Here is a 25,613-nt window from a genome sequence, read left to right on the forward strand (position 1 = left end):
GGCTATCCTGTGTGTGTGTGGGACGGGCTTTTACAGCTTGGGAATGGGTTCTCAAATATATGTTTCAAAGCAGGTGAAAACAGAAGGAAGGAGGAAGCAGAAATCCTCTGGCTCTTCAAACGCTGCCAAGGACCCTTTGAGAGCTGCTAGATACTACAGTGGCCCTTGAGGACAATGAAAAGGTTAAACTCATTGACTTGCATAAATTGTCTCCCATACTCTGCCCAGCCCATCATAATAATGGGATTGCTAGAGCTTGTTCACATCACATAATAACATTGCTTTAGTGCAGCTGCTTCTATGGACTCACATATAACACAGTTTTGAAATACATGTGGCCAACCTGACCATGCCAAACTTTGGACATGGTATTTCAAGTCACAGGTGGCTGCAGCAGCTACACAAGAAGAATTGAAACTCATCTTGCCTCTGTTTGGGGTAAGCTTGCCATAACTGAGGTGTACTGCTCATCTGAGAATTATCTTAGCTGCATCTGAACTCTGCTCTTTTTTTATTTACATTTTTCTACCATGTTGTCTGTTCTCCTTTCTTGTTTGTCTTCTTCCCTACCAACTCCTTCCATAAGAAATCATGTTGAAATATTCCAGCCTCTCTGTAACTTGAAGTTGCAGCCTCCTCCAGCTCTGAAACCTTCCATATGCGCTGGTTTTAACTTTCTGTGTGAGTGAGTGTAAAGATAGGGAACCATATTAAAGACTTGCACTTATTCCATTTTAAGAACAGAAGTAAATTAGAGATGAGTCTGCACTTTGAGCTCAGATCGGATTATTTCCTCATTCCCAGATTCCCAGCTCTTCCTGGGGGTGGTAGGAGGCACGGTTTGGATGAGGGACGGGGACTTGGTCATTGTAGGGTGAATCTAAATTTGGATTTTTTCTAAGTTTGAGCTTTATCCAGTTTAGGATTTTGGCCCCAGTCTAGCTATAAATGTTACCCCAAGCCCAAACATGGCTCCTCCGCATGTCTGTGAAGGTTATTCTTTTTAGAGGTGATAAACTAGCACATCATATGTGTTATCTATCTTTTGCAGTAAATGCCAAGCTGTCAGAATGAAAATGTCACATAAATCCTACATAAAGTATTTACATTTAAAAGGTTCCACTCAGAAAAATTTAAACAACCTTTCTGACGATGCAGTCATTTGCAGCAGGTCAGCCAGCTACTGCCAATGCTAAGGAGTGTTTCTGTTTCTGGAGTTGGAATAAATACAGTACATCAAAACAGAGTCATCAAACCAAAACAAAATATATTTCACATGGTGCAACAGTCAATGCCATAAGAAATCACCATATAAGTATGCACAGTTATATATATAATCTACATATACTAATATGACTTTACAAATCTCATATTACATGTAGATACACACAAAACTGACTTGGGAGGAAGCATTTTTTGCCAGCCCCTCTAGGGACACGATTTCTTACTTACTTGCTGTAGGGAGTTATAACACTTTGTTTTGAAAGTTACTGTATTGCAATTGTATTGCATTCTCCTGCGAGTCATGGTTGATAATAATCTCTGCCATCCACACAATGAAACCGCACAGAGCTTGCTCAGTGTATGACTACCCCTTGCTGGATGCAGGTCTGGCAGGCTGCAAGGTCCCTAGCAGGTCCCCAGCATGGCCGTAAGCTCCTGGGTCGATCCTTGGTGCCCAGTATAAGGAATATTGCTGCTACGCCACATTGCAGAGGTGGGGGGCAGGAGGGCCCAGAGAGAGCCCAGAGTGCTTGCCCTGCCAGCTAACACCAGGTCTGCTTTGCCAGCACCCGACTTATTCTGGATTTGACATTGCTGGGACTACTCTAATAGTTTATTGGAGGCCCTGTACTTCCTTCAAGGGAAGCCCTGCAGGAGCAGTGTTTGGACTGGCTCCTGCATGTACTCTCTGCCCTGGGGCACCCACGGCCCAAGTGGGATGGCAGCAGAGGGCTCCATGCCAAAACTCCTCCCCAGGGCACAACGAAGAGGAAGGGAAAGTAGAGCAGTCCTGAGATTGCTCTCATATACGCTCTGGGTGGAAGAGCTTCCTGACAACTCCAGACTGTCAGTGGGTACATTATGGTGGGTTAATACCATATTTACCTTTTCTTCCCCTGTCTTCTCCTCTCTACCAGCCCCTACAGCTCTGAGCAAGTGGTAGCAATGAAATAGCCACAAACCAGGCCTACAGTCCTAAAAATAATGGTGCTAACAGGCTGCTGATCTAAATTGTGGCTCCCAACGATTGCTGACATTGGTGGAGCAGAATGAGGTTAACTACAGCTGGAAATGTTGCAGACAGTCTCCACTGTAGGCCAGGCAGGGCAGGATCAGAAAAGGGCATGCTTTTTGCTTTATCAGTGCATTTCGTTACTCTGCAATGGAAGTCCTCAGAACTTCCCAGGGACATTTCCTGTGCTTGTGCCAGTGGTCAGTGAAATTTGTGCTGCAAATACCTTTTTTTTTGGCCAATGGAAGCCAATTATGCCCTGAAAAACACCCTGACTGGCAAAAACCCAGAAAGGTATTACGAAAAATTGGAAAGCAGAAATGAGAAAAACAAAAAAGGAAGATGAAGGTAAGGAGAGAAAAGGAGAAAATGAAAAAAGGAAAGAATAAATGAGAAGAAGATGAAAAAAGATTTGTGAAGAGGAAAAAAAAAGGCCTAGTTTGGGGTCTACAGCAGGTGACTCAGATCCTGCAGATATGAATTCTCCTTCTGACTCAGCAGTAACCGTCCATGGGTCTTTCAGTGTTTCACTTGCCCTTGTTATATCTAAGTTTCTTACCTTGCAGAGCATCTAAGAGAGCAAATACACTGCAAAGCAAAGGCTTTACAAATTCTCCAGTGGAAACAGCTGTCAAATACTGTGACTAAACTATAAGAAAAAGGTTGAGAGCAGGATCAGAGGAGAGGCAGAGAGCCAAGGAACAGAGAAAGAATGAGGAGTAAAAGAATGAAAGGAAGAGGGAAGAGAATGAATAGGGAGATCATCTGAAGGAGGCAGAGAAGCTTTTGGAAATGATGTTTGCTATTTGTCACCGTGGATATATCTTCTTGCAATGGCAGGGAGAAGAACTGAGATCAGAAACTTGTCCTGGAGACCCACTGTGGGGTCTGAAGCTTATGGGCTCCTTGCCAGCAGCATCTCTGCAAACTGTGGTGGAGCTGTCCCAGGACAGAGGAGCCAAGAAACCACGGAGACCCATCACAGCGATGTTTCTAGACAGGAAGAGCGTCTGATGTAGAAATGCCTTCTGTCATGCCCCTCAGGCCTGTGCACAATTAACACAGGGAAGAAGCGGGCATCGTGGTAGGTTGGGGGGTTTTCGTTGACAGCCAACTGGCTGGAGTAGGAGCAACACTGTTCGTCATGGCAGCCCCGGTCAGCAATGCTGCTGCTGCGGCTTCTCCAGAGGCCTGTCCTGTGGGAGCCATGGATGCGGCAGAGGGAGAAGCGGCTGGTGTTGAGGGAGAGGCGGGAGTTGCCGCTGCAGCTGTGGAAAGCGTGGCGTGAGAAGATGGATGAGGTGCTGGAGGCGCGGTTGCAGCGTTCGCAGCCGTGGGCTGCTTCACTGTACTGACACACCGTGTAGCTGTTGTACGCTGGGGAGTCCGTCAGATCCATGAGCATGGCCTCCGAGTAGCTGGGGATCAGCTGCCGATTGGTGCAGATGTGCCACTCCAGCTCAGTGCTGTCCTGAGTGGTGTCCCTGGGCATGCGGTACCTGTACAAGGGCTCCTCCGCTGCGGTGGGTGCCGTGTACTCCAGGCCCAGCAGTTTCTCCACGTGATAATGAACGTAAGCAGTCCGATACTCTATGAGTACCCTAAGTGGCCATGAGATCATCAAGATAGCTGCCACCCAGAAAGCATAGTGGGACACATACCATGGGAGGTGATCTGGGTCCCCATAGGCCATCATAAGTTCCTTAAAGTCCACATTTTTGAGCTGCATGCCTTCCCTCACTTCCATGTAGTCATCTAGCCCCTCAATCTCTGTGAAAAAGTGAGCCCTCTGGGTCAAGTAAGAGTTCTCAGACTCAATGTTGGCAAAGCTGAAACATTTTGTGAACCTCAGCTTGGTGGCTGTGTAGCTCTCCAGGCCCAGGAGCTCCTTGGAGATGTCCTTGTATCCACAGTGAGAGTAATCAAATTCAGCTTCTGCCACATGGGTGTTGACCCTCTCATGGTAGACTTGCGTGGTGGTGTAGGCGTCACCGTTGCGGTACCGGGTCACCTGCCGGGTACGCCGCACAAAATGGTAGCTGATGGCCTTCCACCAGATGCACGGGGTGGCTTGCTGCATGCGGTTGATGCATTCGTAGACACTGTCCACGTCAGCCTTGTACTGCAGCTCCCTCTTGACATGGCAGTGCCAGCACTCCACCAGGTATACCACGTACAGCATGGAGAGGAAGGCCAATGGGATGTAGACGTAGCCATCTGAGCATGGGCTGTCATGGTAGATCATGGACTTGCCCTTGAAGGAGCTATCAAAGCTGAGCTTGGTGACCCGAGCCAGCTGACACCAGGCCACCGCACCCAGACAGCCGTACATGAGGATGGAGAGCAGAAGGCATTTCCAGTGGGACTCTCTGCACATGCAAGCGCTCAGGGACTGCTTCACAGGGCGTTGCTTTGAATCACACCACCAGGGAAGGGGGAGAGAGAGAAAGAGAAACGGAGAGAGAAGAACCTGTCAGTCCACACTGTTTTATGTAACACACATAACGACTTTTGCTTTTGAGACTCTGGTTTTGCTCCTGACTGCCTGAGGACTAGGACACCACCCTATTTAATATAAATATGAATATATACAGCCTTCCTAGAAACACCGTGCCCTGGACAGAGATCTCTGGACTAAACTCCTTCCCTGTTCCTCCTGTTTCAGGGAGAGAAGTCATTCAAGTGGGAGTGAGCTGTTGCGGCTTATCACTCCGCGTGTGCCTGCTCCCTTTCTGCTGGCGCTGTGGCACTGAGGTCCCCGGCCTAGGGGAGAAAGTGGCCGAGTCACGCTCTGCCCGCTACCGCCTTCCTCTTGCTTCAGCTGTGCGGGTGCTGGCAGGGCACAGCACCAGCTCCATTGCCCGTGCCGGGGCTGAGTGTCCTCCCCAGGGCAGTGCAGGGGACCTGTGCCATGTGGAGCCGGAGCTGCCACCTGATTCAGAGCTGACTCAGACCCAACCCTCAAACCTACCAAGTGATTGACAGGAGGCCAGCCATCGGGTCAATTACTAGATTCAAGCACATTTATTTAAAAGCGTGACAAGATTACAGTACGGTGCAGCATAGCTTCAGGCTAGCAAGAAGACTAGCTCCTACCTAAAAAACCTAAAAAGTTTAACTGTTGAAGCTAAGGTTTTTATGTGAATATTTAAAATGTAGCGCACCCCCTTCTTTCAAGTCCCAAAAGTCAGGCTGAGCGGTAGAGAGGGATTTTGCACTCCTGCCCTCCCCATGCCTTCCCTGAGACAATGTGATCGCAGTCCTTACCCCCGTAATGTTGCAGTGAATCAGCTGCGTTGTCACGCTATGCTGGGCTATAATAATAAAGGCCAAATCAAGCCAAGCAGCTAGCAGAAACAGAGTTGTCCCTCTGCAGAGAGCAGCAGCAGCATGACTTACATTACTGGCTGGCAGCCGTCTATTTGTAGAAAGTACGTGAAGAAAGACCCCCTGCCCACCTGGCAGGTATTGCTGAAGGATTGTCACTGCCAGCCTTTGCCTCCTCCTTACAGTGAGAAAATGACAGCAAGGGAGCAGACGCACCGATATTCATGCATTATCCCTCTGCCTAGCCCTATTCTGTGCAAAAATAGAAGCACACTGTTACTCCTTCTCCCAAGGGGCCACCTCTAATGCACCAAACTACTCATTAGATGCCAACAGATGCTAGGTTTGGGAAATGTTTTCTCTTTCTTTCTGCGAAGGATAAAAATCTCCCCCAGTATAGCTTATCTCAGACCCACAACACATAAGATGCAGTAAGTAAACTTAAGCCAGCCAGGAATATAAGGACTGTCATCTTATGACCAAAAAATAATAGCCCAGTGCCACTAGGAAGAAGAGTTTACTATTTTCTCAATAAGGTGGAAGCATTGGCTTCTATCTTTGCAGGGCTATAAGATCAGAATTTAATATTGCTTTTTTTCTGGGACAGAGAGCCACTTTTAAGTAACTGCAGAGGTTTTTATGGTTCTCTGTGAGCACTGCCAAACTGGGGTTAGGTTTTGATTTCATAGCTTCAAATCCGCTATTGCAAATGCAGTAATTTCACTGATTTTAGGGAGCTACACCAGTATTTATCTACAGTAACTAAGGGCAGGATCTGGCTCTTGATGCTCCCAGAGGGAATTGCTAAAGAATTTACATTCTTATCCCAAACATTTTGTATATAGCTATGTGTTAGAATAAAGAATAATTATACTGGGCCGAGTTCTGTTTACTAAGGCTATTTACACTAACAGTGGCCAAAATGGGTATAGACAAGCTAAACAGGTTTTAAGGGGCATGTTAAATACTTTTTCTGCAGGCAAGGTAGTGAAGAGATCTGAGTTTGGGTAAGAATAAGGCTGTTTTCCATAGCCTTTTCCAGAAAACCTTGAGGAAAGCAATAACACTGGCTGCCATCAGCTCCCAAATTAGCTGAATAACTGCAGGACTTCTGTGGGTGTATGCCTAAATCCACCCGCAGCCATGAAGAGTTTCATCTCGGGAAACTCTGTCAATACCTGTCGCTCTGTCCATGTGCTGTTACTGTCCTGGTGCAAGCTTCTGCCCCGGCCGCATGCTGCCCCCAACTCACAGCCCCAGGCTCTCCTGACACGTGGGAACTGCGCTAGGAATATCTATCTACCTTTTGTTTTTTGTCTGGTCTTAGTGTGGAGCTAGAGTTTTTCTGTGCTGTAGTGATGCCAAAATACACACTAGAGTGAAGAATTGCAAACATCCACCTTTTTTTTCCCCTGAAGGTTGTTTTTCTCATGTGAAGAAAACTCTAAAACTGAAAATACCTTTACACCAATCATGAGGACTGTGCAGAAAAAACAACTGGACAATATTCTACTGAGCGAATTTAAGTCCAGAGTCAGCAGGTTTGCATAGGTACTTCTCACGTAAAATTGCCCGTGGTTAATACTCTAAAGAATGGCAGTGGCCCCAGCTAAAGGGGTCTGACCTGAAGGGGTTTTCATGTAAGGTGTGTTCTCAAATACTCTGTGCAGCTCTGAGAACCTCAACCTTTTTCTTGAGGTACTCAAGGCATTCTCAGCCCGGCACACAGCGGTGCGCAAGGGCTGCCCCGTGTTTGTTAAGGCAATATTTGCCAAAGGCACTGCAGCCCCCACCTGTCCTTTATCTCCCCAGCCTTTGATGAACAACTTCTCCACTCTCTGCAGCTGTATCCTGCCCAAGGGCTGATTCAACCCACCCAGGGTTATCAGGAGCTGTACTGGAGCCTGAAAGCTGGCAAATGCCTCTGGACGGGCTTCCTGCTGTGAAATGCCACCTCCCCTCTGCGGGAAGAGGTGGCTCCCATCTCACCACGCTGAGACCAACGCTGGGCTGGGCTGGCAGCAGCCCCGAGCCTCGCGGGTCTGGCGTGACATTCCTGTGTGTGTCCTCTGGAGACACCTCAAAAATGGCATGCAGCCCACAGCGCAGGAAAGGCTCCATCTTCCCGAGCCAGATTACCTCCACTACTTTCACTGCAGCATATAGAAAAATGCAGCTCTTGCCTTGCGTTAATGCAGACATGCAGCTGTAGTGTCCACTGTCAGACCGCTCCAGGGAGGCCCCCCATTCGCACTGAAATCCACCTCAGCAGGGTCTTCATGTTCATAAACCCTTTGGGAAAAACATGATTCTTTCCTTCCAGCCCTTCTGACCCACTATCTTACAGCTTCCTTTTGTTCCTATCAGATCTCACTCTCTGCAGGTCCTCAGTTATAAAATGGTCCCTCTTCTAGTTGCCTATCGCCATAGCTGTCCGTCTTACCTCAAATTCTGAATATATTCATCCAGCCTATACCCCCTTATTGCTCCCTCTTTCTGCCAGAATACTTATCTAAAACAGTTACGCTGTTAGAAACACAGTAAAGCATTTTGACAGTGTTTGTAAGAAAGACACGAAATGTAACAAATAATTACAATAAAAGCATCACACACTCATAAAATCTAATAAGGAAATGCATCTTTCCATCTTTCTCTGCATAACAAATTCATTGATATGTTAAACCAGTGGCTCTCAGACTTTATTAATTAACATACCACCTTCCTGAAAGCATGATGTTTGTGGTGCTATGTGGAATTGTCTCCTTTCCATTCATAACATTTCAGATCAAAACAGGGTCAGCTTGTATTTCTGGATGAATACAATAAATACTTAAGGAAACTAATAATTTCCATGATAACTTGTGCTAGTCAGAGAACAAGAGTTGCGTTCAGTGAGGAATGTTGTGGGTTCTGTGTTGTTTTGATGTGGAACAAAACCATAACCCCTGGAAAATTTTAAGAGACAAACATAATTGAAGAAAGCCAAGACAGAGAGCCAGACAGAAAGTCAGTGCCAAACAGAAACTGTCCCAGAATAGACAAAAGCACAGTCATCAGGCATTTTGCCCAAGAGTTAGGACTTGCAGATTTGGGTCTCTAACCCAAAGCAAGTGAGGTGTCCTTCTGCTCCTGCTCTTTGGGAGCTTGGCTTTGAGCAGAGTCCAGCGCTGACCTAAGAAATCTCCTGACAAAAGTTTAAATGAGACTACATCATTTCTGTGATGGTTTTGGCAAATCAAATGTGTCATCCAAAAGCTCCCACCCAGCTCTGCTGACAGTATCAATTGTAGAAGTCTTTAGTTTTTTGACAGCATGCTATGAAGAAACACAATCAAGCTGTCATTATTGTTTATGAATTTCAAGGCAAGTTGAAAATATGTGTTGCAAATAACATCTCGCCACGCCTCTGGCATGCTGCCGAACGGCATTCAGAGGCTTGACTTCTTACCTGTTCTAATTGGAGTTGAACTTCCTGCTAATTCTTACCCAAATTATCAGTAGACAAACCTTCATTCTACTTTTCACAGCCAAAGATCAAGGAAAATTTCCAAATCTTTAGCACTTCTCAGAGAAGATGAGGAGAACACCGCTGCAGATGAGAGGGGCAGGTGAGCGCATGCCAGGGAGGGCTGCGGGTGTGCGGTCAGGGACCGGGGGATGCGTGGGCGGCAAGGCGGCGAGAGGGAGACACAGCTGCAGGGCTCACAGAGCATGCGACAACTGAAGGACTCAGTGCATTTGCGATGGGGTTTTCTGGATTGTCATTTCCCAAAAGCACAGAGCTCAGGATCTGTCAGCCAGCCTCAAACCCTCTCCTAGTCTGCTTGTTGTCTGGTGGCATGGAGTTTTCCAAGACATGAAATGACAGATGCTATTTAATTTGTTGCCACAGTTGCTGGGAAATAGTCTGGAAAGCCCTAACTGCAGACGGAGAACTGGAATTTCAGCTAACACCTGTAGCAGACTGGAGTTTCCAGGCTGGCAACATTTAGATTTTTATTCTTTCAAGAAAGCTCTGTGCAAAAACGTCATTTGCAAATGACAAAGCACCCAAGCTGAAACAGAAAGGGCAATTGCCTTCAAAGTCGCTCTAGGATGGCAGATGCCCAAGGTGAAAAACAGGTATGCAGCACACAGCTGAAGAGCTCCTTCCCACAGGCACACCCACCTCTGGCCTGGTTTTGGGTGCTGGCTGCAGCAACAGTGATTAAAGCAATTAGAAAGAACTTTGTGTTGCAACAGCATGGAGTAAGATTTGGGCTGTTACTCTTGCATAGTGTAAAGAGGTGGAAAGCAAGCAGAGGGGCAGAGCATGGCCTGGCCCCCACTCTCTCTCTCCTGGAAGGAGGGCGCTCCTGCGCGCAAGGCAAGGCACTGGTGGCTGGGGATTCGGCACGCTCACTCATCCCTGAGACTGACCAGTATTCAAATGCAGGCAGATTAACTTGTAACTTGTCATAACCATCCTAAGTGAGCTGACAAGCAACTGCATTGAGGGCAGCCAAAAATCTAAAATCCTAACCCCCTCTCCCAAACCTCGATTTCTCTTTAAAAGGCACATTTGAAATGTAAGATTGAAGCTAGAGAAGCAGAACAAATCAGGACTTCTGTCTCTAGGTCCCTTCCTCCTGATGGGTATGTAAGAGCTAACAAATTTCGTCAGTGCTCAGACCTGGGCTGGCCGGACGCCCTCATTCCCTGCAGCAAACCGTGCGGTTGGCAGAAGGCAAGAGCCACCCTCTCAGAAACCCTGACCCATTTTACAAGCCCAAGTTTTTGGGTGCCTAACCTGAAACTCTAGCTCTTCAATTTTACGTGGCTCAGTGCTTTTGCTGACTTCTGGATATGAATATATCTGATAGCAGGACTCGCCCACTAATCACCTGGCTGTTCCTAGATGATTAGCTGGGATCTTTATGATATAATAACCAGCTAAATGGTTCCTAAGTACTTACGCACAGTCATAGGAATCTCTCCTATTGACTTTGCAAGGCTATTCTGGGTCAGGAAAGTTGATCTTCTGTTACAAAACAAACTACTTGTAGATCTTAAGAGCAGGAGAGACTCTAGGCTCTCTCCCCTTACATCCTATACCTCACAGGCAAAGCATTTTCACTATACTGTCCTAGGTACAGCCTGGTAACCAGTGCTTGGTAAAAGCTCATCTTCCAGAAAGACATGCTGCCTTCTCAGTAGACAAAAGGAAATGAAGAACCTGCCCTTCCCCTTGAAATTTGTTCTGATGATGAAATTTTATTGGCATTGTAATTTTGTCTCACTTCATTCCCACTCATAGGAATGTGGATGTCCTTTCTCTATCTGAAGAAATACTGTGTTCATACTACTGCTTCCTCTCTCTGAAGGTACTTCTCCATTCTAATGAGGACACTTCTCAGTTTTCTTTTTGACAAATTAAATGAGTCAAGGTCTGGAAATTGTTCATTGCAGAACTCTTCTCCAGCTCTCAGATGGTTGCTTTGTGCTCTGTACTCTCTCCAGCACCTCGAGATCCTCTTTCAATGTGTACTTTGGAAATGGATACAGGACTCAGCACTTAGTTCCCTGGCATCAAACCAAAAAGTTAGAATCACCTCCCCATTCTCTCCCATTCCCTCTTTTTGGTATTTCCAAGCGTTAGGTTAGCTCAGCACCTACCCAGGAGTGCATGTTACACTATTCATCCTCTTTGCTCCTAGGTATTTTTTGAGTCACTGCTCCTGAAGACAGCTACAGGGTTGGCTGCACTCTCCACCCTGACACGTGTAACCTCAGATTTGGGTTTGGGTTGAGTAATGGAATCACCAAACGAAGCAGATCCCTCTATATGACCGTGGTCTTGTCTCATCATTACATACCAGCCTGATAGTGTTTGTGCCAACTGTAAATGTTACCAGCAGTGATTTTATACTTAATTCCAGTGGATAGTGTCAAGTCTAGTAATAATTCCTGCAGAACCCTGCCAATGTAATGGCTAAGTAGCCCATTAACTTACACAATACAAATGTCTTCATAAAGCTAAGTGTCAGTCATAAAAGCAAGGCTGTGAGTCTTGCGTGGACACTGAAGTGCTCCTCACACTTTCACTGCTCACCGCCAAGTGTAAGCACCTTATACAGTTCCAGATACAACACTATGCCACAAACCCTCCCATAGCTTCACTGGAATACATTACTATCTAGTTTTCTGTTGCTGTATGCTATTAATCAGTAGTTGTATCCTACTCCAAAAGTAGCTGTATGGCAGTGTGGGCTAAAAGCATTTCTTCTTTTTCTACCTGCCTAAGTATTGCTTACGGCATGAAAATGATTAAGGTGACGATTATAAACCTCATATTTTATCCACTTTTAATTTTGACTGGCAAAAGAAATTCAAACTGAAAGCTGCCAAACTTACCCTGAGAGAGGGGAAAGAATATTCAGAAAAGTTCAAAGGAAACTGACTCAAGGATTTTTGAGTTAGTCTCCCAAAATTTGATATGTAATTTTGCCTTATGTTTACAATTTTTTGCAGCTCTCTGTTGACAAAATGGCTTATTCCTCTTCTGCCAGACTTCATGCTTCAGTCTCCTTGAGAACTCCAGCATGAGCTGTATAAGCAGAAAAGATGCTGCAATAGCATAAATTTATTCTAATGTTTGTTTTGTGGACAGTTTGGGGCCCAAGTTTGACTGCCTGTGTCTGGTTCCCAGCCAGATATCTGGGTTCCCCAAAAGCATCAAAAGCATTAAAATTCTCCTTCAGGAATATCATGCCAGAAGCACTTCCTGTCCTTTTAAACCCCACGTGTAAATGTGTTCGCCCTTGCTGGCTGACCTCAAGAACTGCAATTCTGCTGAAGCAAAATGCTATCGTGTCTAAAATGAAAGAATGAGAGAAAACAGAGGGTAACGAAGACGTGGCCCGAATGGAAATAGAAAAATGACAGGGAAACACAGGAGAAAGGAGGGGGAGGAAAGTGTCAGGGAGAAAAGGATAGCCCAGACATGCTCCGAATGCAAATGCCATCAAGGCAGGGAACGGCACAGGCAGGCGAGCAAGGACAGCAGCTAGCCTGTGCAAGAGCAGAGGGGAACTAAGCCCAAAAATAGGACCTGCACAAGAATTAATGGGGAGAGCACTGAGTTTGACAGCACCAAAGTGTCATATGAGCCAGCAATCCCTTCAGCCCGTCTATTATCTGGAAGGCAGCTCCTCCTGAACGGCTGTCTTTCTCACTGGTGGGAACTTCTCTAAAGAGAGAGGAAGAAAAAAGATCTGTCTCTGGGAACTCCTCCCCACAGCCTGGAGTGGCGGGATAAGGTCGTGCTAAATGGGGGCAGCGACTCTCGCAGTGGCGACACTGCACTGCTGACACTGCAGTTGTGCCTCAGCAAGAATAGATGTGCGCAACGGCCTGGCATCACAGCCTGTTCCTGCTCTCCTGAGACCGACTTCAGGGTGACTTCATGGCCGTTTTCAACAACAAAATGACCCCACAGCTCAGGATTAATCATGTGAGCAATGAGTCTATCTTATCAGATTTTTTTTTTTTTTAACAAGAATATCCTGTTGGTGGGGGAAAAAAAGTGGGTCAGAGACAGACAGGACTGGAAGAAAAGAAATGAAAATAGGGCAGCAAGAAGAAAAAATGGTACATAAATTAATGCCAATCATTTGCCTGTGTGGATTTATGCTTGTGATAATGTGTCTCAATGTGATAGATAAAAGGGAAAGAATAATCAATAGCTACAAGCCATACATTTTGGCAGGTGGTGACCTGCCTCGATGAAAGTAGATCTTTGGCTCCGAAATCTCTTCCATTGTGATCAAGAGAGGAGAGTGGAAAATGTTCCACCTCCCGATAGGCATAGCAGGACATAACACACAGACGACCTGCAAGCCCTTGACAGGCAAGCCCAAGGCTGTGCTAGTAACCATAGCTGAGGTGAGCTCGGACCTCAGGGGCACCAGGAGCAACTTCTGCTGTGCTGAGAAAGGCTTCGTTGTTTGTGCCGTTAAGATGGGGACTATGCAACAAGAGCTCAGCAAGGAGATTTCAACCCCTTTTCCCCAAGCAGCCACAACAGGCGAGGGTGCAGACATCATTTTCCATGTCCTGGGGTGATCCTGGTGAAGAGTGGCCCAAGGAGGCTGGCATGACCGGGGAGAAGAGAATTGATTACCGAGCATTTGAAGACAGAGTACAAGCTCCTGCTGCCTTCCAGTGCCACGTGAACTCCTACACCAGATAGTCATTAGTATAGCAAGGAAAGAGCCTGCCGGGCTGTGCTTAAACATAATGTTGGTGTGTGAGGGGTAGAAGTGCTCCTGCACTGTGTGACCCCATCTGGGCACTGCAAGAGATGTTGATAAAAAGGCCTGGTGAGGGAAAAAAGAGATATTACAATAGTCACCTCATAAATCCCCTCCTGGAGAGCCTGAAACAAAATCTCTCCTTCCATCCATCTTGAACCGCAAGAAGCCTCATGCTGAGCCAACAGAAAGTGCTCTCAGCATGGCTGCCTGCACCGATGGAAAGAGAAATATAAGGGACAGAACGTAATGGAAAGAGCCATTTAGCATCAAGGAGAATTTCCCTCCAGCCCCTGAACATAGAGTGTATTTGTTTCTGCATATATGTTTTGAATGCACCATTTGCTCTTCTGCTATGAAACTCCTGCCAGAACGAAAACTCCATGCTGGCAGGGGCTCTAATGTCAATACCGAGCAGAAATGTTCTTTTATTTGGTTTAAAAAAGAGTGACCTGCATGCACTCCACCCCTGTGTAGTGTCACCAACATGGAGGCATTTGCTTCTGCGGTAGCCCTCCTGTGGTGGACAGAGATTGCTTGGTTTCTGATCGTTTAAATCTCTGCAGAGCTTTCTGTCTTCCTTCTGTCAAACAGAGCTGTCAGAGGCAACATCTCAGGGTGGAAAGGTGCACAAAATAGAATTGAATGGCATTACATTCTCTCCTCAGCAGAGCCTATCACAGGACAAGACAGACTGCAAAAAAGGTACCTGATTGGCCTGAATTTCAGATGATAGGACCCTCCTGCAGTACCATACAAACTTGGCGTCACTTTACACCATTCACCCTAATGAATTCAAGCATTCAAGCCTGCATCTGATGAAAAGGAAAGCAGAGACTGGGACAGAGGGAGCCTCCAATCCTCTAACTGTTAGATTCAGCAGTAGCTCTTGCAGGGTACTTTTGAGTTCTTCAAGCAGAAATAAAGGAAATCCCAGAAAAGAAAGGCATTTGGATCCCAGCCATTATATATGCAGCACATTGTCAGCAGGGTGGGAAAACTGCTCCCTAAAATACAAGGTTATGGATGCAAGTGACAGGAGATTTGGCCCTTGCCCCATCCACCGGTGAGGCACCCAAACACTGTTGCAAGGAAAGCCATGCAGTTATATAGCTTCAGAGCAGATGAATCCTAGCAACAAAGTGGCCACCATTTGCAAGGCAGAAAACGGGGCTATTTTAGTGGCAGCTTTTTACAAGCTCACAAAACACTACACTAACAAAATTACCCCTTTTCACAAAATATGCTGATGTTGCTGCTACTGGCTTCTTACCCAGCAGCAACACAAAGTGCATATTCTGGGCAAAGAGGATTTTTCCCAGTAATCTCAATGCTAGGAATGAGTTCATGAAGAAATAAAAAGTGTGTGTGATTCAAGCTGACTGAGAGCAAGAGAGTAGCTCCAGGAGTGGTTCTTTTTTCTACACTTAAACCACTCATCAGACTTAATTCACATTCTCCACTCCTCATCCTTGAACATTGGTGGTTCCTAGTAGACACAGGGTAAGTTTTACTAGTATAACAATATGGTTTACACCAATAGTTATCATCAGTCAACTGCTAAAAGCATCACATATCCTCAGGAAAGCCCCTGAGGTGAAATTCCTGATCACTGCCAGAGGAGCAAGGCCAAGAGATTTTGTGCTGGCAGGAGCCTTGGCTGTGCCTCCCAGTATTTTGCAGCTTGCCCTATGCCTGCTGCTTGCCTCCCACAGGTGCTGCTGGAGGCTGGCCCTGCTGCACGGGGAGTTTCGGGGTGGGCATCTGGGGTCCTTCCCCACTGGCAGGCTCAGCTGCAGCTGCAGGGAGCGCCTGAGGGGTGGGCAGCAGCGCTAAGCCCCCGTCCCGAGGCTGCAGAGCAGCACAGATCCTCGCAGACTCTTGAACCACACTACCTGGGCAACAGACACAGAGAAGATAGCATGGGCTTCGCAGCTATAGGCTTCCTTGCGCGCACTTTTGCTGTGGCCAGAATGCATATCACCATGTGCTACCTGCACATCACACAGGAGAAAGCGTGCTCCAGCCCGAGGCAGATCCCCACAGACACACTACTGCTGCCCATGCCAGCCCACCTGGGAAGGTGCTCAGGGCCTGAACGCCGAGTGGCTCCAGCCTGGCAAAGGCCAAGCAATCTGGCCTGCTTGTTTCTGGTGTGAGACCTACAAGTGGGGCTGCTGGGCCACCACTTCTGCTGGCGACCCTGCTGCCTCCTGCTTGACTTGGAGAAGCCATAAACAGCTTGAGCCATCACCCAGGTGACCCTGCAGTTACTGTCTTGGCAGCTGAAGTGTGAGAGAAAATGAAGGGGAGATGGTGAGTCATAAGAGTCAGACCTGAGGCTACACTAAGAGGCACCTACAGGATCCCATTTGCCTGCTCTATCATGCCCAGTGTCCACAAGAGCAAGGGCAGCAGATGGTGGCAGGCTGAGGCCTACCAGTCAAGGGAAAACAGGACTGGTGGGAGCAGCTCCATTGCCTGTGACCACTGGGAGGGACAGGGATGGTGGGAAAGAGAGAAGGGGAGACTAGCTAGCTGCGGACTCTGTGTGGTAGACAAAGTCCTAGCTGGTCTCAACAGCAATCTTATAATATCTATTTTGCACCCACCTTTGCTCACAAGATGAGGCTCTCTAAGGGGAGAGAAGTCAGTAGCCCGATGGCCCTAACTATGGCCCTAGCGTCCTCTCCTGTAGGCTAGCTGTTTGCACAGCACTGAAGAAAATAAATCTGCAAGGCTGTGTGTATGATCTTGTTAGCTCCTCACTAGCTATTTGTAGCCTAGTCATTTAATGCCTCCATTTAGACAGACTTTGCAAATGAGAAAAACAGTTCATTATTATTAGTATGATTTAATCTTTAGTTACTTTAAAGGAACACCTTGAGATTTAAATGGGAAATAGAAAACATCTTTGAAATTCTTGGAAGAAATATCATACAGAACTGATCCAAGTTCCAGTGATGTCAGTAGAAACCTTTCAAAGTGAGCTGTGAATCAAGCTTTGTCCAGAACCATGCATATTTATTTTTATTCCCACTTTTTTGCAACACCATCCTTTTACCTAAGCAGACATCAGTAAAACTAGAACAATATGGCTCTCTGACTTGCCTTCCCGACATCCTGCCTTCCCACCCCCTATATACACCTGCCAAGTGAATGTCCTCCCAGGAAGACCTTGCCAGCCAGACTGCGGCAAAGGACCTTTTTGCAGCGGGGTGTTCGGTTGCTGTGGCTCAGACTGTGGCCATGCCAGGTCCCTCGTCCTGCGAAGCAGAGCATCCCTCACAGTAACATCCAGCTACTACTCAGGCTGCAGCTGCTCTGGCAGGGGCAGCTCAGCTCCAGGGAGTGTATCTCCCTGCTGCACCTTTTCCAACACAGCTGGGACCTCAGCACTTTGAGATTTTTTTTTATGATAGTGCTCCTGTTAAGATGAGGTAGTATCCCAGCAGCTAATGCTTCCCTGTGAGAAAAGAGAATTCATTATAAATATCACTTCTCTCTCACTTCTGCAGTAATCTGTGACAACGCAGCATGTGAAAACTTCACTGGAAATTCATTTAAACACATACTGGTTAAAAGGGAGCCTGGGACCCAGGACACCTGGATTTTATTTCCTGATCTGACTTTGACCCATGGCATGACTTCAACAAACCTTTCTATACCCCTGAAGACATTGAAAAAATAGTATTTGTAAAATGGTTTCAAATGAGCATTGCAGCAGCACCCTTGGGGAAGACGGCTGATCTGCCTGGGAGCTGTCACAGCCGGCCACTCCACGTGCAAGCCGATGGGAGTCACAGGATGTAACTCATGCCCTGGCCTGCTGAAAGGCAGTCCCCCTCCTGAAGAGCCTGGCTGAGCCAGCAATGCAGCATGCTTCAGGCCTGGAGACAGACTGTCACTCTCATCTTCTCAGGACGTGCCCTCATTGCTCCCCCCTTCCTCCACCAGGTACTTGCACTTCTAGCCAGCCACACCATCGCTGGGCAGTCACGGGGGATGTTTGCTTTCTTTTGGGTTCTCAGAGGGAGCTTCACGCCGGCTGGACCCTACTGGTAGATGCTACCGCCCCAGTTTCTGCAGTGCTCTGTGCTCTCGCTGTCCATTGCAGAGTTGGGGATACGGCACCGCCGGTGGCAGCGGCCACTCATGCTCTTGTAGCTCTTGGCCTCTAGGACAGGCTGTGCTGCTTTGCAAGGGGTACTAAAAGGTGTCGATGCCTCATGCTGAATCACTTTGTTACCACACTAATCAAATGTTGTACTCTGCAATTCCCAGTCCAGTTCCTAAGGGCTATCAACTGCATGGGTGTGAAGAAAGTGTCCTACAAGCCTCTGGCCATAAATGCATGGACGCAAATCACTGCTTTCCCGCAGCCAAACATGCTGTGATCTGTAGGAGTCTCTGACAGAGTCCATCCCTCTTCCTGGTAAGGTCAGGCTATGCAGGCTCCAGAATTGCAAGTTACCCTGACTACCTACCATCTTCCCAGGCAGAGGTGGGGCCCTTCAGGTCCCACCCTGCCGGTCCCCTCTCTCACTGGCAAGCTGTTTCCAACCTCTGTTTTCCCTGAGGCTGATATATTACTAGCTTTTCCTTAATAAGGCCTCTGCTGGCTGGATGCTGAATGAGGATGTGTAATACTGCCTGTAAAAAAACGGCGTATGTGAGAGGATGCACCTCCTGCAAAGCCACAGAAACAAAAATGCTGGGCATTTCATGGGACATAACCACCTCCAACTGCCCCTGGAGACAGGTACAGCATCATGAGAACAATGTACACCAGACCCCTCTTCACAGCCTTAACTCTGCTCTGGGAAGGCTGCCAGCCTTGTGGGGCTGCCGAGCTCCCGGCATGGCACGCAGCCAGGCTCCTCCAGCCTTCCCACTCACCATCTGCTCCTGCCCATCCCTGGAACAGCTCGCTTGCTTGTGTTTGCAGCGAGGAGGGCTTGAAGCTGATCTCCCTGCTGGGGCAGAGTTAAGGTTGCGATAGCTGTTGTCTGCGGCATATGGTAGTTGTTCCATGGCTGGTATTTGTGGGGGAAGAACAGACAGTAGAAACTGTTACACAGTTAGGTTCAGGCACCTTCATTCCCTGCTTTTGTGGCTTGGGATGAGATGTGCTGTGGGGCAGAGCGGTCGCAGCACCTGTGCGACGCAGCATGCATGCCCGCCGGGGCGGCTCTCGGAGGGAGCCTCTGCCCCTGCACTGCACCATGGAGCTCCTCTTTCACCAGGAGCCTGCAGCCTCTGCTGCCGGCAATATCCTAGATAGAGGAGCCGATCGGCTGTTCTCTGCAGTGCTGCATAAATAAAGTCACCCCATCTGACTTCTGGCTACTTAACAACATCACTGTAAAAACTGTGGTCTCAACAAAGTTTTACTATGAGCTATTTTTAACTTTATAGTTCTTAAGCTCTGAGGAGCCTGATGAATGATTATACTCTGAAAGTCAGCTCTTCAGTGAACTACATTTTCCTTGATCAGAAGTTAAAAAGCTAATTAACTACTTAACCATGCTTTTCCAAAAACTAGAACTCCTGCTTTAAGTGAAAGATCAAACACAGCCTTATCTGTAGTGTCACAACAGTGTCACTCTAACAATCGAAAGGACCTTACAGTGCTGATAGCTTGGCATCTAATATTTTCAGTCTTAACTCACTAATATGTGCTAGAATACACCCAGAAACCAGCCTGACTCCTTATGGCCTACTTGGGACATTTCATTCTTTTTAATCTCCATTTCTGCAATGTCCCCAGCCCGCTGATGAAGACTTGAACTATTTTCTTTCAAGGTGTAGAGAAAGGCGAAAAGGAGACTCATGCTCTGTTCCCAGGGAGAAGACGCCTCCTACCTCAGTCTTGCAATGGCTTTTGCTGAGGTGAAAAGCCGCCTTGATGTCCACTCTTCCCTTCTGGGGGGAGATTCTCACCTGGGGTCTCTGATACGAGAAAGGCAGAGCAAGGAAAATGTTTGGGACTTCAGAGCAGTGTGCAGACCCGTTGCTTTTCTCCTGGCATCAGCTGAGAATCTGTCCGCCTGCCGGCAACATGTTAGAAACCAGGTCTGGATGGGACCTATCATCTGATCACCTTGTCTCTCCTACTCCCATGAAGCAACATCTAGGTACTTAACAGCTCATTGCCCAAATAATCCTTAAAATCCACAGAAAAATCCTCCAATGATGGAGATCCACAAGCTCCCCAGCTGTTCTCTGCTGAAAAAATTCCCTTGCTGGAGAGAATTGGGAAAGTCAGTCAGAAGGAACAGTTAACTTTAGTCCAGAATAATACAAATCGAAGCAACAAGGAGTACTGCTTATTGTGGTGAGCACAATTTTGATTGCATGGTTCTGCCTGCTTGTTTCCCAGGTCCATTCCCTAGTGGTACTTTCAGCAAAGCCCCACCGCAGAGATCCAGGCTGCCAGCACGCCGAGGCCACTGCTGTGAGGGAGCACAGCGCGTCAGGGAGGAGGGGGAACCTTACCCTTAGAAGCCCATACAGCTGAAGTCCAGGCTGCCATTCAAAGCTCAGACACATCCATTTGATGTTTTCTATCTATTTTTTTTAAAATCTCAGCAGCTTTTGGTGCAAAGTGTAGAGAAGAGAGCCAACCTCAGGGCACTGAGAACAGACATGTGATCAGAAGATGAAGCAAGGCAAAGGAAAGAACAAAAGCGTAAAAAGATGTGATGTTCCAGCATGGATTTTCTTGAGAGAGGATCCACAATGCAAATATTCCCTGGAACTATGGGATCATGAAACAAAGCTTTCCACTTCCCGTGATGCCACTATTGTTGATTTTTTTCCCTCTATCTTTATCAGGGAGACCATTTGTGTGAAGAAATGAGGTGCACTCCTTGGTTTATGTTTGCTGAATGAACAGACAGGAAAGGGAGAAAGGGGCTTTTCCTCTTTGACCCTCACTCAAGAGGCTGGCTATTGTACTGTGTAAAAAAAAATAACTGTATGGCCAGTCTGGCTCACTTGGGACTGTGACAGTCTTCCGCCACAATCACTTAGTAAAGCAACATGAGAGGAGCCCATTTTGGAAATACCCTAATAGAGAGCATCCAGGCTAAAAACCCATGCCCAAAGCAAACCACGCAGCACACTGCATTAGAAGAGGGCTGTAATATAAAATAAAAGATGGCAGTAATGCTGTAAAAGCACAGGTTAAGTTACAACTATTATTCAGGGTGTAACGGGAGCAGGTCTTTCACAAGAGCTGAGGGAAGGAAAACCTAGGACCTGTATCTCCTGCCCTCCCTGGGGCAGGAGCCATTGGGTCAGGGCTCTGCACAGTTCTGCAGGGGAGAGGTTAACCAGGGAAACAGCCGCGCTCTGGAGACTGGCACCCAGTGGTCCCTCCTGAGCTCCTGCTTAGAAGGTGGCTGGGACCAACATTCATCCTCACCAGCCCCTGGGCCCTCTCTCCTTTCCATCCCCTGCTCCTGGCTCTGTGGCTGAAGAGCACAGAAATCTTTGTCGTGATGATAAGCCACTACAGGAAAAGGAGGCAGCCAAGAGGTGGCAGGGAGGAAACGTCTCCAGCGGACCTGCGAGGGGAGGCTTCCACCGGACGGGTGGATCTGCTGGCTGAGGAAGCTGTGGGTCCCTGCGAGGGTCACCTGCTTTCTCCTCCGCCTCCTTTCAGAGTCACCTACTAGCCCCCTCGACCTCCCTTCAGCCATCCACAACTACCATGCAGCCAACACAGGGAGACCATTTAAAGGTACGGGGGCCAAGCTATGAAGGACTTTATGCATGATATTTCCAATGCCATAAAATAAGCCTTGACAAATAAAATGAGCTTGAAATTTATATTAGGAGAAAGGGATAAAAAGCTGGAGAACTAAGCACAGTCAGTCCTCCAAGTGGTGGGTGTCTATCCAGTGGCATGCTTACGATGAAAGGACCCAGCTGTCTTTTGACTCTGAGAGTCTGCAAACCTGTAGCCTACAAACAAGCAATATTTATCTTTTCTTAACTTGCACCACCCCTTGGTGCTGTTGTGACCACAAATAGTACTTTTGAAATCACCTCCTGTCCCATTTTGCATTGGCAGCAAGCAGCAGCTTTAATACGTCTTTTCCGTAACATCTCCAGCGTATCACCGAGCCTGCCGACAGTGGATTTTAGGAACATCTACCCATGGCTTCTTGTGGTTTTCTCTCTTTTATTTGGACAGCTTAACTGATTACACCATGTCATGCCCAATTAAAGTTCTCAAATATGGAAGACAAGTTAAAAGCAGTCACAGACAACTGCTGTTTAGATATATCAATACAGACTAGACAAATAAATATTTCAAAATGCCATGCAGCTGCTGCTTTCAGCTGTCTTTGGTGATGACTTAGTTTTGGTAGCAAATAAATAATGTTTGTACTCACCAACTTTAATTTCTTGGGAAAAAAAATTTTCAGCTAAGTTTTAAAAACTGAAATATTTAAGACCATTTCCTGACTGAGATGTAAAATGGCAGAAAAGCAGAAAAGTCACCGGCAACTCTTCGGTGTAGGTGTAGGCTGTCACTGACAATTAAGACAAGAAAAATAGCCAGCCCATAACTTAACCAGGACAGTGCAGAGCAGCAGGTTCTGCTAACTCAGGGAGGAAAGTCAAGGAAAACATGTCCTGAGAATCAGTCTACAGCAATTACTTCTGAAATGTTTGGAAAAACATGTCTCTTCCATTCCCTCCCCTCGAAGATCGTCATTCTCTTGTAACAGCTGATGAAACAGTAAAATCCTAAAACACCACCAAAATCATGACTGTTCCAGGTCATCCAGCTCTAGCAGTTGAAATCTCAACAGAAAAATACAGAATACCGGCAGGTGATGCAAGGGCTTGCTCTGACACTCAGCAAAGTCAGCAGCAAACCTAAGCAGCCTTTTGCAGAACAGGACGAGGGCCACGACGGGGAACTGAGCAGCCTCCTCCTCCCCGCTCCACAGCTGCATCTTCACTCGAGCTGTTTTTGAGGTGAATGACTTACACTTCAAACACCTCCTCTGTTACTTACTCAGGATTTTATCTCATATTGATTTATTATCCAATAAAGGCAATTTTCAGTCATTGTTAAGATTTAATTCTATGCATTTGATCTAAGTGAAATCCATAAATGACAAAAATAATGCGCACTTCATACTGGACATTTAAGTGCAATTGCAGGCCCAGCACAGAAAGACTATTTAGATGGAGATGGAGAAAGCAAGAAGAAAAGACCAGTGATGTAGGACTGCAGTATTAAGACATCATTGTTATAGGCATTTGAGATATAGACTCATATGTGGAAATGTTTGTATTGGAACATAACAAAAACTGAGAACAGAATGAGTGAAGCAAGATAAAATGCGCTTAGCAGAGAGATCAAGTGCTCCCATGTCTCGAAATGGCTTAGACATTTTTATGGTAAGCTTAATATATTAGAAAGCCTTCTGTAGCTCCTGGTCATAGACCAAATAAATCAAAAAATCCCTTCCAGCATTAACCATCTATTGATCTTCTGCAGGGCGGTAATTACACTGGGGAGTTCTACTGCTATTGGCAGCTGCATCCTGAATCTAGCCACAGCTCTTAATGGTGAATGGTGTTGCAGGTGTTTAAAAAGCAATTGGACAGAAGACAACCTTAATTTTCACCCATCGAGGATAGTTTTTTCCACCCAAGCTGAAAAGTCAATTTTCTATTATAGGTATTTTAAAAAGTGTTGCTTGGTTTTAACCTAGCTATACTGCGGCTTCATGTGGGCTTTATTGAGGCTTTCATATTTCGGCTACAGGACCTTGAGACTGTTGATGAGCCATGGGGCCCATTAACAAAAGAATTGAGCAGACTAACTGCAAGCAGAAACGTTCCGGGGTTGCTTTCATTTCTGTTTTCAGTTCTCTCTGGTTACTTTAAGGCTGCTCTGCGTCCCTGGGAGCATTGTATATTTGTTTTGCGATTCCATATCATGAAGAAAGTTCTGTCACTTCCATGATTTACACGCGGATTATACAACATAAATGGCAGACCTGTCAAAACAGTTGGGAGCGAAGGCTACGTTAGGTGTGCAAGAGGATCTCAGGCACTCCTAATGCAGGAGAGCTTGCTGTCCTGCGTACATAGGAATGTGAATGTGTTGTCATTCACTACCGCAGAGCCCTGTAGTTCTGTCTAGCCAATGCCTCGTGGCTCAATATTTTTTGTGTCAACACTGAGACGCATCAGTCGTTTCCTGTCTGTGATCCACGAGGCTGCCGGTAAGCGTCCACAGATGATCTGCAGAACCATATTAAGCCATGTTTTCAGAAGGGTTTTCTACTGCAGATTAGGCACAGGAGTGCCTGGATCCCAAGGGAAAATGGGACAGATGACCTTGGTCCATTGGCCCCAAACATCTGGAAGTCACCGAGCCCCTGGACCCAAACCCATTCCCACGCTCACCGTGCCTCTCCGCACAACTTACACCAATGGCTCAGACAGCGGCAACTGTCTCCACCGTTTCAAAAATCCCCGCGCAGCGGTAGGCTTTCCCGGGCCAAATCCCGAGGTGTTGATCCAGACAGACTCCCTGGGCAGGCCCCGTCTCCCCTGCTGCACCACTTCCGCGCAGAGCCGCCCGCCGAGGCTGCAGGCTGCGCCCGGCGCAGCACACCGCCTGCCCGCACGGGTGACGAGGGCGCCGGCCGAGGACGGGCGAGGGCGAGGGCGGCCGGCCGGGGGTCTCCCCGGGGCTCCGCAGGGCCGAGCCTGCCCGGGGGCGCCTGTCACCGGCGGAGCGGAGCGGAGCGGGACCCCGGCAGCGACACAAGCCGGGGCCGCCCCGCCTGCGCGGAGCCGCCGCCTCTCCTTGCGCAGCGCCCGCGCAGGGCGGGCAGCAGAGCCCCGTCGGGGAGCCCGGCCGCGGCAGAGCGCCCCGCCCCGCCCCGCGCCCCGCACCGCGGCGGCAGCGCGGCTCCGCGGCGGCGGCCGCCCCCGCGGCGGGGCTGCAGGTAGCCCGGTGGGGCCGCGGCGCTGCCGCTTGCCGGCCGCTTTCTTCCCTCCGCGGGGGAAACCGCCGGGTCTCCGCGCCGCGGCTGCCGGGCACCTTCCGCGGCCGCGGCCGCGGCGCCCAGCCGCCCCCGCCCCGGCGCCCCCTCCTCCCGCCGGCGCGCCCCGCCGCGGCTCACCTCCTCCCGCCCGGCGGCGGCGGCGGCGGCGGCGGCGGCGGCGGCCCCGGCCCCCGGCGCGGCGGTGCTGCCCGGCTCGCCCTCAGCCGCCGCCTCGGCGCGCACCTCCGAGGACATCCTTGGCCATCACCGCCGGCGGCGGCGGGCGGCGGGGGCTGCGGGCGCGGCGAGCCCCTGAGGCGGCGCGGCCCCCGCGGGCCGCCCCCCGCGCCGCGGCCGGGGCCGGGGCCGGGGCCGGGGCCGGGGCGAGCCGCCCCCCGCGCCCAGGGCCGCCCCGCCGGGTCCGCCCGGCTGCCTCCACCATCCCAGGCGGGCGGGCGGGCGCGGAGCGCGGGAGGCGGGCGGCGGGGAGGCGGCGGAGGGAGGAGAGAAGGGCGAGGCGGAGGGGGCGCCCCCGCCTCTCGCGGCCCCCCCAGGTGGGCAGGCGGCCGCCGGCTCCCCGCGGGGCGGGCGAGCCGCGGCGGGGGCCGGGCCTGCGGGGTGCGCCCTCCCCCCCGCTCCCCTGCCCTGCCGGGGCGCACCCCGGCCCCTGCCCCCGGGCGCCCCCTCCCCGGGAGCACCTCCGGACCCCTGCTGCGCCCCGGGGGCGGC

At 48.7% G+C, this 25,613-nt stretch overlaps 1 protein-coding gene across 2 annotated transcripts; it reads right to left on the bottom strand.

Moving 5' to 3' along the window:
- Positions 1-1,242: 1,242 nt before the first annotated feature.
- Positions 1,243-25,213, bottom strand: LOC112980729 (transmembrane protein 151B-like). 2 transcript variants are annotated; one of them, XM_064512615.1, is made up of 2 exons: positions 25,023-25,213; positions 1,243-4,646 (listed from the first exon to the last, which is right to left on the bottom strand). In XM_064512615.1, exons 1-2 carry the CDS (start codon positions 25,137-25,139, stop codon positions 3,216-3,218), a joined length of 1,548 nt encoding a protein of 515 aa, XP_064368685.1. In that variant the 5' UTR covers positions 25,140-25,213; the 3' UTR covers positions 1,243-3,215. The 2 variants fall into 2 exon arrangements, with proteins under 2 accessions (XP_064368685.1, XP_025951632.1); XM_026095847.2 differs by lacking the exon at positions 25,023-25,213 and adding an exon at positions 24,320-24,618.
- Positions 25,214-25,613: the final 400 nt, after the last annotated feature.

The sequence above is a fragment of the Dromaius novaehollandiae genome, chromosome 5 (assembly GCF_036370855.1).
Source record: "Dromaius novaehollandiae isolate bDroNov1 chromosome 5, bDroNov1.hap1, whole genome shotgun sequence".
Taxonomy (NCBI): Eukaryota; Metazoa; Chordata; class Aves; order Casuariiformes; family Dromaiidae; genus Dromaius; species Dromaius novaehollandiae.